We start from the raw sequence: 14,345 nt of genomic DNA, 5'->3' as shown, positions 1-14,345 counted from the left end.
ACGATAAAACTACCTTAACCACAATCCACTGCGCTTGATGACGTAATGGAAGCGCACACCTCTCGCTGTGATTGGCTGGAGCTGAAGGTGAAGCGGTGAGAGTTCGACTCCTGTGATCAGAGTTTAGCAGAAGGTGCTGCGTTTACTGGACAGTCCCTTTACCCAACATGTCAGCCACTGGACTATTAACCATGCGTGCACATATTTGCACGCGCTTGGTAAGTTTGCACGCTTCCCTGTCGCAGTGATAACAGCTGTATTCACTGGTATGCTAGCTGGTATGCTAACTGGTATGCTAACAACAACAAACACTGAGTCGGTTGACTGCAGCAGCTACAGCGTGTCGTCCTTGAACAATCAGAGAGAGATCCAGCTGAACTTGTGAATTATTTTATTTGGGGTCAAACTGGGTCAAATTGTTCATATTTGAATACATATATATATATATATATATATATATATATATATATATAATAACTCAAGTAAAGGCCACAGGCACATTACGTTATCACCAAAGACACACTCTGTATCACTGATAATTGTATGAACTTGATATTTATTTTTAATCTTTTGTATCGTAAAAGACTATGAACTGGATATTTATTATGTTCTAACAAATCAGGGTCATAACTGCCTTTCAAGAACCTACACATCTCGCCCTTCCTTAAATGTAAGTAAAGTAGTCATTTACAATTTACCTATTGGGATACAATGTTTCCAGTGTGCATTTTTATCATTTAAGGAGGTGGTCATCGTCAGTGCAGTGCGCACACCAATGGGCTCCTTCAAAAGCTCTTTGTCGTCTGTGCCAGCCACCAAACTGGGCTCTATAGCAATAAAAGGGGCCATAGAGCGAGCAGGTAGGTCCACCACAAAAGAAGGTACCTTCAGCTTTTATGTGGCATTGTACTGTACCTCCCGATTACCTGAACATACAAAGCCAGATAGTAAAGATATTTACAAATTACTTATTATTATAATATCATTTTTATATATAGCCATTATTTATATAGCTTCATGTATTTAAGGAATTGCACCAGAAGAAGTAAAGGAAGTCTACATGGGCAATGTTCTTCAGGCTGGTGAAGGACAAGCTCCCACAAGACAAGCTCTACTCGGTGCAGGTATTTATTTATTTATTTGAAGCCCCATCAGCTTTCACGAGTGGTCGCTAGTCTTCCTGTGGTTAGGATTCACATAAATAAATATACTCTTGTACAATACATTCCAGGATTGACCATTGGCACTCCTGCAACTACCATCAACAAAGTTTGTGCATCTGGGATGAAATCCATCATGATGGCAGCTCAGAGTCTCATGTGTGGACACCAGGTGAGTTTATTGCATTTTAAGCAGAAATCAGATTTTCCTTCCAAGGGAAATTTTGTATTTTTTATTACAGACATGGATTGAATGGCTGACTAAAAGAGATGGAGTTTTCAATATAAAATAAATAAGCAGCAGCATAAGCTTAAACAGAATCAGAGTTTATTGAACCAATGTCACAAACAGGGACTTGCCTTGGTGATTCGGTGCAACATAAAACAATGAATAAGTCAACAATTAAAATCTACTATGGGATAAAATCAATAAGCTATCGGATGAAAAATAAGAATCAAAATAGACTTAATATGTACACAAATTTACAGTTGAGTTTACATATGTAGTGCAGAAAGTGAACAGTGCAGTGCAGTGAGTGATTAGATTATGCTTAAAGTGACAGTGTTTAAGAAGTGTTCATGAGGTTCATGAAGCAGAGGGAAAGAAACTATGTTCTTGTGGCGGGAGGTTCTGGTCCGGATGGACCGCAGCCTCCTGCCTGAGGGGAGTGGCTCTAATAGTCCATGTCCAGGGTGAGAAGGGTCGGCTGTGATCCAACCTGCTCGTCCCAGAGCCCTGGAGACGTACATGTGCTGCAGAGATGGAAGTCTGCAGCTGATCACTTTCTCAGCAGAGCGCACAATGTGCTGTAGTCTCTGTTTGTCCCTGGCTGTGGCTCTGAAGAATTGATTATTGCAATGCCTGATGTCTGTGTTGGGTTTTAGGACGTCATGGTGGCCGGAGGCATGGAGAGCATGTCCAATGTTCCTTATGTAATGACCAGAGAGACCCCTTCCTATGGTGGAGTTAGGATGGAAGACCTCATTGTGAAGGATGGTCTCACTGATGTCTACAACAAATTTCATATGGTAAAGATCACCCATTTAAATATATTAATATTTCAGTTATTCCTCTGTTATTCACTGCGGTGGGAAGTACCCTGTATGGTACTGTATTTACATTTACTCTTTACTTTTACTTGAGTCACAATTTCAAGAAATTGTACTTCTCTGAGTAGTTTTCTGCCACAGTAATTTTACTCCTCCTTGAGTAATATTTTTATTGAAGTAACATTATTCTTACTGGAGTACAATAATGGGTTCCTCTTCCCACTGTGAGTAAATCTATAAGAGACAAAAGTGTTTTGTCGCTAGAATGAAATGATTTGAACATTTGTGTGTCTTGCACCTCCTTCAGATATGATTTTGTAAATACCATATGTTGTGCTTTTTGCTCAAATTACATTAACTTAAAGTTTTAACTCCAAGATTATGCCCAGACAGTTACTCTTAAAATTCCTCTTACTTGAGTCCATAGTTTCCCCCAAGTGCTTTTTTACTTAATTACTTACTTACTTAACGTAATTTTGTCTTTTTGAGTAATATTATTTTTAAAATAATAATAAAAGTTACTTCATGAGTACAGTCATTACTTTACTCACCTGCATAAACATTAAATATGTTTAGTGATCACTACGTTAATGATTATGCAAACATGTACTTCCTTGTGTTACTCATTGTTTTCTGGGAACAAGTATCCTTTTAAGATTCTTCCTGTTATTTCTTAATTACAGTATATTACATCCTCTTTACAATTATTGCTTTCTATTTATTTACAATTGTTCATTATTTTGATCCTGACCTGACTGTGGTGATTGATATAGGGAAACTGTGCAGAAAACACAGCTAAGATTTACAACATCACCAGAGAAGAGCAAGATGCTTATGCTATTGGCTCCTACAGTCGCAGCAAAGTGGCATACGAGTCTGGAGTCCTGGCCAAAGAGATTGTGCCAGTTAGCATTCCCCAGAGAGGTAAAGCAATTGTCATTTAATCGTTTAATGGCAGTTCATACAAAGAGCATCTACTGTATTTGATATGCGGAATATCTTCTCCAGGTAAACCTGATGTTGTTGTGTCTGATGATGAAGAATGGAGGAGAGTGGACTTCAGTAAAGTCCTCAAACTGAAGGCTGTCTTCCAAAAGGAAAATGGTAATCTTTAGTGTATTTTGTTTCACATATTATGCATGATATGTAACCTATTCCCTTTGTTTCATCCAAATCTCTTGTTGTTCATGTCATTATATTGGTAACACTGAATCTTTTCAGGCACTGTCACAGCAGCCAATGCTAGCACCCTGAACGATGGAGCTGCTGCTCTTGTTTTGATGACCGCTGATGCTGCAAAGAGGCTAAACGTCACCCCTCTTGCAAGGGTTGTGTGTAAGTTTCACACAAAAACAACACGGATAGAAAAGGTTGAAAAATATTTAGATATTGTAATATTTTCTTGCATAAGATCAACATGCATGAATAAAAAATATTAGTGAGGCACAATAATGGGCAAAATTAAATGGTCAACAATGTCTTGAATGTGAAGGAAGTAACGCTGTAGTCGACTAAAGACATGCCCTGCCGGTCGACTAAATGGATGCGTGGCATGATTTCTTTAAGTAACTTTAAGTATCTCAATGTTTTTCACCTAAACATCACTCACAATGCTACGGCATATCTCACTCTTTTTCTCCTTTTCCTAAATAACTCAATTAGTCGACTAATATCAATTTTGGTCGACCGATTAATCAACTAAATGACTAAAGACGCACAGCCCTAGAAAGAAGGTCTTAGAATTTATTCGTTATTATTATTCATTCTTAATATTTGAAACAAGAAATATGATTTATTTTCTGTCACCTCTTTAGATGTATATACATTTCACAAACATTGGAGTAAAGGGGAACTTTATATAATCACAGTTGCATTTACCGTATATTGGTACATTACATTCTGTGTAAAGTGTTCCAATTATTTTTACAGCATTTGCAGATGCTGCAGTTGCTCCCATTGATTTCCCAATTGCTCCTGCATTTTCCACACCAAAGGTGAGAAAAGACTTTGGATAAAAGGTTTAAGAACAGTTAAAACATCAGCGCTGCTTCATCTTGATGTGGCTGTTCCCTCTGTATGTGGCCAGGCCCTGGATGCAGCGGGACTGAAGAAGGAGGACATTGCCATGTGGGAGATCAATGAGGCCTTTAGTGTGGTTGTTCTGGCAAACATTAAGATGATGAATATTGACCCAGCAAAAGTGAATGTAAATGGCGGCGCTGTGTCTCTGGGACATCCCATTGGGTAAGATTTTTCTAAAATATAAGACTGGTGCATTCTTTTTAAATACAATTTCCTCATCAAATATGCTCTTCATCAGCATGTCTGGTGCAAGGATTGTCGGTCACATGGTTCACAATCTGAAGTCTGGACAGTATGGACTGGCCGGTATCTGCAACGGAGGGGGAGGAGCATCATCTATTATCATCCAGAAACTGTAGCATCTATGCTTCATGAACACTGTTCTTCAGCTACAACACTGCACATGGCCTGCCATTCTCTTCTGATGGTCCAGAACAACCTTTACTGTAAGAATGTAGACTGTTACTATAACTTTGAGTTAAGACACTCAGGAGACATATTGACTTGAGTCTCTAACACTCCATGTGCAAATACATATTTAATATTTAACTGAAAATGGTCATAAAATATTTTTGGAAATATGCAGTATAATAAAAATAGAAAAAAACACAAGGGCCTTTGCTTTTTATCTACATACATTTGAGTATTTCAATGATTTGCCACTAGAGGGCACAATTTCATTGTTGTAAAATTCAAATGAATCCTCTATTTTTGTTAGTGTTTGATGACTGGCAGTATCTTCCCCCCAGACAGTGACTGCTGATGGTATAAATGATTCTAAGATACGGGAACATCAAATGAAAAGCATTGTGTGAATGTCTGTTTCCTGCAAGTTAATCAGTGAAACGAGTTAAATATTAATGTTGCCTGAGAGCCTTTCAAATCTCATGTTTTCTGTGTCTTTGTTAGGCGCTTGGACTTTTGTTCAGCCATTACTCATTAAACAAGAAGTCTAACTTTGAAGGAGAATGAACAATAAACCACTGACAAAAAGTGAATGGGCTAAAGCAACTTATTTTATCTTTTGGACTGTTGCAGATTTTACATGATAGAAGTACTCTTAATAACTTTTACTGGAAGGAGATAATAAAACATTTATTTATTGGATGGATAAATACCTTATATTATTTATTAAGCTGAATATTATTTGGCTAGATTGCTCAGTAGACTTGAGATCAAGCAAGATGCCTCTAATTTTAACTGCGCTAATATTAATCCATGTTGGCTCATTAATTGCTATTTAGTCAGCTTATCTCAAAGGAGAGACTGGGAAATACCTGGTCATTTCAATGGTTGCTGTTTGACTTTGCTTAAGTGCTGAACAACAAGCTTGCGCATACAGAAGGTGTGGCCTTGGCTCCTAATTGTACTGAGGAGTGAATAAGCCATAACACGGGACAACAGAGCGGAGGACACACACAACTACGCGTCGATAGGAACTTCCAGGACCTTAAGGTATGTTAAACATGGAGTAAACAATAATTTCTTCATTGTATTGTGTCTTGACAACCAGCTGATCCTGTTAATGTGAGAATGAAGTCAGTTGGTTTGTTCTAATTCCAGTTTGGACAAGCAGTGTCGCCAGCTTTGACATGAATGATAATCAGGTAAGTCAGACTCTTTAACTTCACATAATATACACGGTACAGAGTGAATGAAATGTGGGCAAAATGACAGTCAACAGTCAATGAAGTCATTTTTTGGTGTAGCTTTAAATTATATGATTGAATAAAACAATTGAAAGCTTCCTGAAGATACAAAGTGAACAGTAAATATTGTGTGAGTGTTTTTGGCACAATAGAGAGCACATCAAGTCCTGCGTCTTTGGGTCCTTCATCTATTCTGTACTATTATGGTATAGGACTTGAGCTTTAATGTATTTGAACAGTTTCAACCCTGTCTATGGTTTCTATATGTGCAGGTCACAGCTCCTCCAGTGTATGATAACAGTGGGTTTCGGCATGACGAGGAAAGACCCCCTCCTTACGCTCCAGCACAGAGGTTATACCCCTCTATCCCACACACTACTCCACAGTATGTTCCCTCCAATCCTTACGCCATCAACACTCACCAGACTACTACACCCGAAGTACCACAGATACAAAGGAAAGGTACAGACGCACAGATTTATCGCATACTTTAGACATTTGATAGTACTGAATAGGGAGGTAAACCTTTACCCGCAGACAGTCAAACATTCTGAATGTGAACTATGATGTGTGCTTTCCCTGAATCATTAACTTGTGTGGTTTTTTAATGTGCTTTTCTCTAAATGTTTTCCATATCCTTCAAGAGCTTACATTGTGCTACTTTATTCTTTAATACTTGATGTCAAATTATTGTATGAAACCTTGGTTTAGCAATACCATTTTCATGACTTGTGCGTCCTATTCAAATACTGGCAGCTCGTCTGATCATTATCTTTTCTCGTGTTTTGCAGCTACAAGATGTCATTGGAAGTACATCTTATCCACGTCATTGTGTTTTCTTCTAGTCATAGGAATTGTATCCCTCTTGCTTTGGTACTTTTGTAAGTTAATTTAAATAATCATTTTTTATTACTTTTATTTTAAATGTCCTTTTAACTAATGGGAAACGATTGATGCCTATGAATTGTTTCCAGCTGGATACTTATTTAACATTAGGCCAAGTTACAAACATGAGATTGATGGGTTTTAGACTCATGAGAAGTTTGGATCATTGCCATAGCGATGAACAATTTAACAAAATATCATATGATTTTGAATGAGAAAAAGTCCTCCAAATGTTGCATATAACAGTAAGCAGAAACTCATGAATGGGTTCAGTTAATTAGATGGCGCCTTAACATTATCTGTGGTGTGTGTGACTGAGATGGAGGGCGGTCGAAAGCCTTTGCTTAACTATATAACCAAGTTTGTTAGTCATAGATGGTTTGTAATGTGTTAAAACTGACTTGTACATCCATCGTCCATTCCATACTTAAATATACATTCACGTAATCATCTATTGTCTTGCCCAGATAGGAACATAGAACAGCACCACCTTGTTTTGTTTGATCATTCTTATGTGCCAACCAAAGTGCTGTTGCCAACGTGTACATTTCCTTTGCTACACGTGCGTTATCCTGACCTCCTTTGCCTCCGGTGTCTTGCAGTGTATTACCAGTGTGTTGTGGGGAAGCCTTGTGGCGGGAAGTGCCTAAGCCTCTCTCAGTGGTGCGATGGCGTAAAGGACTGCTCCGACGGACAGGATGAGAATCAGTGTTGTAAGACATTAGCCCAGTTTCCACACGCTCACCCTGATGTTTGTTAGATGTTGTTTGACATGTGTGTCGCAGTTCGATTTCGAGGCTCTAGCTTCCTGCTGGAAAGTTACTCACCATCCAGTCAGTCGTGGCTGCCCGTCTGCGCTGACGACTGGGACGATAACCACGGGAGAGCAGTGTGTCAGCAGATGGGCTACGACAGGTGAGGGGCTTCATCTACTGCTGCGGAGGTGTTTGATGGATCAATACAAACGTTTCTTCTGTGGTTGTTGTTGTTGTTGTTGTTAAGCTATGTGAAATGTAATCATGTGTCCAGATAAACCCTCGACAACAGTTTGGATCCACTTTAAAAACCAAAACATTTCACATGCACCCCAGAAAATTAAACACAAATCCTCCAAAGCGTCACAGAAACCCAACAAAATGTGCAAACAATATTTTTGAGGAACATTTTTTATCAGCGCTTTTGGCAACACTGTAAAATAAGGTTCCTTACTAAACTGTTTATAAGGCATTATTAGTAAGCATTAGTTATTTGTTCATAAGTACTCTGAGGCATTCATCACTTGGTTATTGAAACCATAAAATAAGCATCTTATTACAATTTATTTTTAAAACACATGTTTTGGTCAATGGCTTATTAACATGTATTAGTCATAATAAGTCATCTACAAATACCAGGAAATGTCTTAAGTGCTTATAAACAAATAACTGGTGCTTTAATGGCCTCATATAAAGTTTAGTGAGGAGCGCTATTCTAAAGCGTCACCACTTTTTCATTCACTATTCTATTATTATTTAGATATTGTTGTGTAATTTTTTTTAAATGTTATTGTTGTTTTGTTTTACAAGGAATGACTGTATTGGCTCAAAATATTAAGTTTGTGCCAGTGTTAATTTTGACTAAAATCATTTTCAGTTTTAGTCAAGCTTTTGTTATTACATTCTTTTTAGTATTAGCCTAGTTTTAGTCGACGGAAATGTCCCATTCATTTAGTCAACAAAATCCATAATCATTTTAGTAGACCAGAAAAAGTATATTTTATTTTATCTTTGATGAATTATATTGAATTCCCTTGAGAACATGAACAGACATGTTTTTGGAGTTTGTTCTGCTTTGGTTTGAGACTCTCGGACTGAAAAGTGGAACTATTCTCCACTTTTATTCATTTATATTTTGTTTTTATTATTTTATGACCAATATTTGTACTTTAATACAAAAAAAATATCTACTTCATAGGTTTAGTTGATGAAAATGCATATGATTTTAGTCAGAGTTTTGGTCTTTATGGCAGGCAGCACTAAAATGTGCCATGGCAACACATGGCTGCACTCTGTACGATTCAATATTTGCGCTCATATTATGCAGGCAAATAAGTTTGTCTCACATTTCTCTTTGCGTCGCTCAACAGGAGGGACTATCTGAGTTTCACCCGAACAAGTGTAGATTCCTCTGCTTCCCAAGGATATCTGAGACTGAACCCCAACAGTGACCATAGCTCACGTATGCAAACACAGCTCCATCACAGGTCTATAGTCAATATTTACTTCAATATCACACTTAAATATAATATTGACTTATTTGATGTGTTTTCCAGTCATTCCTGTTCGTCCAGAGCTGTTGCACTCCACTGTGTTGGTAAAGCCCAGTATTTTGACTTGAAACCTGACACCCTGACATTTACTACTCCTATCAACGGCCTGTATATGTTTAGAACTGGCATCAACACTACCGGCTTTGACTTCAGCCTGATGATGTACTCCATATTTGCATCTTTTCCATTTCCTCCATTTCCTTCCATTTTTTCTCTCTAAGGATAGATTTGCATGGAAGCAGAAGCTGTCCTTTTGAATTTGAGGTGACAGAGTTGTCTGGTTTGTTCAGGCTGCGGGTTGTCCTCGATGGCACCCAGCTCCCGTATCGTGGGTGGCACTGACGCGGTGAATGGGGCGTGGCCGTGGCAGGTCAGTCTGCAGATCAGAGGACAGCACATTTGTGGAGGCTCCATCATCAGCTCGGAGTGGATCCTGTCCGCGGCCCACTGCTTTCAATCGTAAGGTTTCAATGTTGAACACTGGCGAGATAGTTTCCCGTTCTCTGTCTATTTGTTCATGGAATCACATTTGACCAAATAATACTCCAACAAATGACTGACAAATTATAGAATGTCTGACACACTAACAGGACTACACTGTCAATCACTTTATTATAACAGTAAAAAATAGCAGCCTTTCTTTTCATCATTTTAGACGTTATCATGATAATTTGGTTCCTTTTACCGTGATTCTGCTTAATTCTTTCCTTTTCCCTCTTCAATACCAGATATGACAGACCGAGCTTGTGGAGGGTACAATATGGTGACGTCAGCCTGAGCAAAATGAGTTATTCCAGTTCGCCAAAGTCCGTTGACAAAATCATCAACCATGAAAAATATAACCCCGATACCAATGACAACGACATTGCTCTTCTGAAGCTGAGTTCACCTCTGACCTTTTCGTGTAAGTGATTACTAACCGCACCCATTAACCGGGCTTTGATATGTGTTTGAGTTTTGTATTATTGTTCATTCACAGCCACAGTTAAGCCAGTGTGTCTGCCCAACGTTGGTGTGGATCTCTCACCAGAGCGAGCAGCCTGGATCACGGGATGGGGAGCACTGCGGTCATCGGGTAACAGCAGGAATATTTGTCCGCTCAATCATTTTTGATACAGCTACATGACCAGTACATGGGGTTGTGTTTTATTTTTGCTGGGGGTTTTTCTGGCGTCATTAATAATTCAAAAGGTCTTATTCTTTTGACAGAATTAAATCTTTCTTTAGACTTTGAAGGAAAAAGCCTTGGAGGTCTCTTTAGTTTAGTTTACTTTAGTTTGAGACAAGGACAATGCACAATATACAAAGGAGAAGTGCTAATTTCCACCTGTCGTCCTCGGGAAGGCTGATGTTAAAGTTCATTTTTATGCTGTTGAAACATGTTTTAATGCCTAACAGAGCTGTGTATGAATCATTCATATTTCCTAGGGGGATCACCTGACAAACTGAACCAGGCTGAGGTGACCATTTACCACAGAGAGACCTGCAACCATCGCTCTGTGTTGGATGGGGCCGTCACAAACACAATGATCTGTGCTGGGAAACTGTCTGGAGGAGTGGATACGTGCCAGGTTAGGTCTCCACACCGCCTGTATCCTCTCTGTGTCATGTGCACCGTGCTAAAGTACATCATCTCAATCAAACATTGTCTCCACTATCTCTGACTCTCCATTATTGGCAGGGTGACAGCGGGGGCCCTCTGGTGGTCAAACAGGGAGGTGTATGGTGGCTGGCTGGGGACACTAGCTGGGGCATTGGATGTGCGTGGCGAAACCGACCAGGAGTCTATGGCAACGTCTCCTACTTTATTAACTGGGTTCTTGAACAAATGCAGGTAACCGCCGCTCTCACTTTTACTATTCGTATTGAATTTTGTGCTTATGATTATTTGTGCCCTTTTCCACAGGATAATTAGTGGTTTTCACTCATCAGCATCAAAACCAGCACTTTGAAATAAATGTACTGAAGAATTCAATAAGTTAACCCTTTTGTCTTCTCTATCATATTGACACATACTAAATGTATTTTTGTAAAACACGTTTCTTTTCACACAGATGATGTATTTATTTTCCCAATAAAGAAAAGCCGCAAAGATGTCATCAAATCATTTTACTTTGGCCTTATGCAGTAGTGTTTATACACCTAAGAACTGCTTACAGCTATTGTCATTTTGGATTTTGCTCATGAGAGATACAACAGATTTGTACATTTTTAATCCATGAGTTTTGAAAACCTCTTTTAATTTGGTTTTGGAGTTGGCATAGTTTAGTTTAAATCTTTTGGCCCTTGAATTAAGTTATCAAAAATAACTGCATTTGCCACTTTTTCTCTGGCAACTCAAAAGAAAAAGTTGGTCCTTCCTCAGTTTTAAATGTGTAGTATTATTGCAGTTGCACACCTCTGCCGGCCTGTCCAATCAGCAACCACTAATTGGCAGATGCTCGTCTGCAAGCTTTGCATCTGCTGCTTGTTTGTACCAATTACCAGAGCTGTGATACAGCGCTCTTCAATGGGTTAACAGATGACACAATTAAGCACTCATTTGAATGGCTGCCTTTTAGAGAGAGGGCTCTTGTTTTCTATCTCCAACTGTGGGACTGACTGCCTTTCATCTGTGGACCTTTTTTCCTTGTGGCCTCTCAAATGAGGCGTCGGCGGACTGGGGAACCCTGTTGTGTAGAGCAAACACTTTCTCAAGATCCCCAAATTAGCTCTGGAGAATCACCCGAGGCCACAGTGCAGCAGGGCATGGACATTTTCCTCCACAGGCAAAATATTCTGTCACACACAACCACACAAAATGTCTTCAGTATTAGGTATTTCTGTTCCAGGCAAAGTAATAACCAATAAAGTTACGTAAACCTTTACTTTTCCAAGCACTTCTGAAAATAATAGGTGATAATATTTCCCACGATAATGTTATAGTAATTGTAAAAGTAGCAGAACGTTTTCTTAACCCCTTCACAAGGAACAAGTGAAGACCTTAGGAATGAGGAGGAAGAAGCAGTAAAAAAGAATAGCAACATAACAGCAGTATTTCAGGGCCTGTGCTGTTAATCTCTAGGCTGTGGGGGTAAAGTGAAGTAAAAATAGCTCTGGTGGTTTGATTGTGGTCCATCTCTCACACCAGCTACACAAGTACACACAGTCTGACAGAGGTGCATTGGAGTGTGCATGTGGCCTGTAGATCACAATCATGTGTCATTTTAGCACAAAGTGTATGATCAATGCAACATGTTGAGCAGCCAATGAGAAGGGAGGCCTTGTTACTGGGCAGTTATGTGTTTATTTCCCCCCCTTAGATCCACGGGTCGATGTCACGCGTCAGGGCCAGATGAGCGTGAGTCTTTATGACACGCCAGGGCCCCCCCGCATCAGCTCTTTTGGGTCACCAAGATTCACCATGCACAGGGTGACACATGCAACACACTACACCTGCACACACACACAGTAGCCTACATGAGAGGCTACTGTGTGTGTGTGTGTGTGTGTGTGTGTGTGTGTGTGTTTTATATAGGCTTATTAATACTGGGCATTAAGAAGGAATAAATATAAAACTATAGAGGTTGCATTTATAAAATATACTGTGATTGTTTACAGTTTTAAAGATCTGGAAAAAGACATCTTTTGCATGTCCTTTTTTTTTCTCATGATACTTGAATATTACTGATTCTAAATAAAACATACATTCAGAAGGATTTCATAAAACATATTTTTTAAAAATAAATGAGGAAAAGGACAGAACTAGCAATTTTTTTGTATCATCTTTATTATTTTTTCTACAATCCCCGTGGATCAAGGGAAGTTAAAATATGAATCTATTCTGTTTTTACTGGACATATATGATATTAACTAACTGTGTTAGTCTAACTGTGATTTGACTGCGTTTTTTAACAGTTTTAAAAATATTTTTGTATGACTCTTGTTGTTGTCAGCTGCATGTCTGTAATGAAAACAGTTCCTTTAAGTCGGAGATGAATAAAAGTAATTTACTTCAATCTGATTCGGTTACATGCCCTGCAGTACTTGCTCTGTCCACACGGTGTCAGCCTTGCATGACTTCTCACTAAACCTTTCCAGCGCCATTGATGAGCTCAACGCAAAGGAAATCCTCTTTACGGGCAGCAACTTTAAGCTGATCAATCTCCTTCTATCCCTGCATGAACAGAAAAAAACAAAAACAAAACATACGTCGGGAACAATCAGATCACTCGTTCAGATAACTAACTAAAGGGATTGTGATGTAGCCCAGGTAAGAAGACAAAACACAGATACTTTATTGACTTTATTTTTATTGATTAATTGATTTTATTAAAGAAAAGCCATTTATTTTTGTCGGATCCCCCCCAAAAAATCCAGGAGGCTTTTAAGGTGAAGCAGTGTCAAACTATAGCCTCCCTCGTGTTGTGTTGGTGTTGACTGTTTTGTATTTAGGTCAGTGAGGGCCCCTCCGGGTGTGACAAACCACTGTCTCCCAGAGTCCCCTTGATTGACACATTGCCTTATTGGGAGCGAAGTCCTGCTCCTTCAGTTTTAAATTCTTGATGAGTAATAGGCCCCATTATCAGTACAAAGCAGACCTTGATTTTATCTCTTTTAATTCATTTCAGGAGTATTTCAAGAATATTTTCATCGTCCTATGAAATTACAGAAGTTCATTTTAGCTATGAAAGAAATAGTAAGGAATACCTGTTGTCTCTGCACAAGACAGTGTTGTTAAAATGAGTGGTCATGCAAAAAGGTCTCTCTAAGAACATAATGCCAGTCTTAGACATTGGGCATCTGGTGGCATTTCTGAGGGATATGTTGTGTGCAAAAGGGGGGAGGGCAGGGGGGACTTAAGAAGTGTTTAGATGAAGGACAAGGAGGTGGGGTGAGTGAGGGACCAAGTGACCACGGGCCCATCTTAAAGAGCTTTTCTGCCCCAAAGAAGAGCCAACAGCAGAGGGTTTCCAAAATACACCTCATATGTTTGTCACATAATATTAAAGTTGCACTGGTGAAAGAAGAACTCTGTTTTGTTTCTTGAGTAAAAGTAGCCTATAGATACAGGCTTTTTAAACTTAATAGTAAAAAAGACAGACTTTGTGAACTATTAAAGCATCAAACAGCAGCAACTGAATGTATTACCTTTCCTTTTATAGCTGGTTTATTATATCATGTTATAATATTTTTTTTTTTGTTAATTGTGAACATGGGAAACATAAAAAA

At 38.9% G+C, this 14,345-nt stretch overlaps 2 protein-coding genes across 2 annotated transcripts; both read left to right on the top strand.

Moving 5' to 3' along the window:
* Nucleotides 1-65: 65 nt before the first annotated feature.
* acat1 (acetyl-CoA acetyltransferase 1) lies at nucleotides 66-5,290 on the top strand. Its single transcript, XM_072446737.1, has 12 exons — nucleotides 66-218; nucleotides 623-670; nucleotides 743-860; nucleotides 1,029-1,124; nucleotides 1,232-1,332; nucleotides 2,046-2,189; nucleotides 2,984-3,134; nucleotides 3,219-3,314; nucleotides 3,432-3,545; nucleotides 4,140-4,204; nucleotides 4,297-4,454; nucleotides 4,531-5,290. Exons 1-12 carry the CDS (start codon nucleotides 168-170, stop codon nucleotides 4,649-4,651), a joined length of 1,263 nt encoding a protein of 420 aa, XP_072302838.1. The 5' UTR covers nucleotides 66-167; the 3' UTR covers nucleotides 4,652-5,290.
* A 571-nt stretch (nucleotides 5,291-5,861) lies between these two features.
* Nucleotides 5,862-11,228, top strand: tmprss2 (transmembrane serine protease 2). The gene is made up of 13 exons (XM_072446750.1): nucleotides 5,862-5,899; nucleotides 6,214-6,403; nucleotides 6,733-6,822; nucleotides 7,429-7,539; nucleotides 7,612-7,741; nucleotides 8,952-9,068; nucleotides 9,138-9,178; nucleotides 9,425-9,593; nucleotides 9,863-10,038; nucleotides 10,114-10,209; nucleotides 10,563-10,705; nucleotides 10,816-10,968; nucleotides 11,041-11,228. The coding sequence occupies exons 1-13, from the start codon at nucleotides 5,885-5,887 to the stop codon at nucleotides 11,047-11,049; spliced, it is 1,440 nt and encodes a 479-aa protein (XP_072302851.1). The 5' UTR covers nucleotides 5,862-5,884; the 3' UTR covers nucleotides 11,050-11,228.
* Nucleotides 11,229-14,345: the final 3,117 nt, after the last annotated feature.

The sequence above is a fragment of the Eucyclogobius newberryi genome, unplaced genomic scaffold, assembly GCF_026437365.1.
Source record: "Eucyclogobius newberryi isolate DKJ021-1_F unplaced genomic scaffold, fEucNew1.0.hap1 SCAF_15, whole genome shotgun sequence".
Taxonomy (NCBI): domain Eukaryota; kingdom Metazoa; phylum Chordata; class Actinopteri; order Gobiiformes; family Gobiidae; genus Eucyclogobius; species Eucyclogobius newberryi.
Note: the sequence above shows the minus strand (reverse complement) of the source record. Positions and strands in the feature narration are given on the sequence as shown.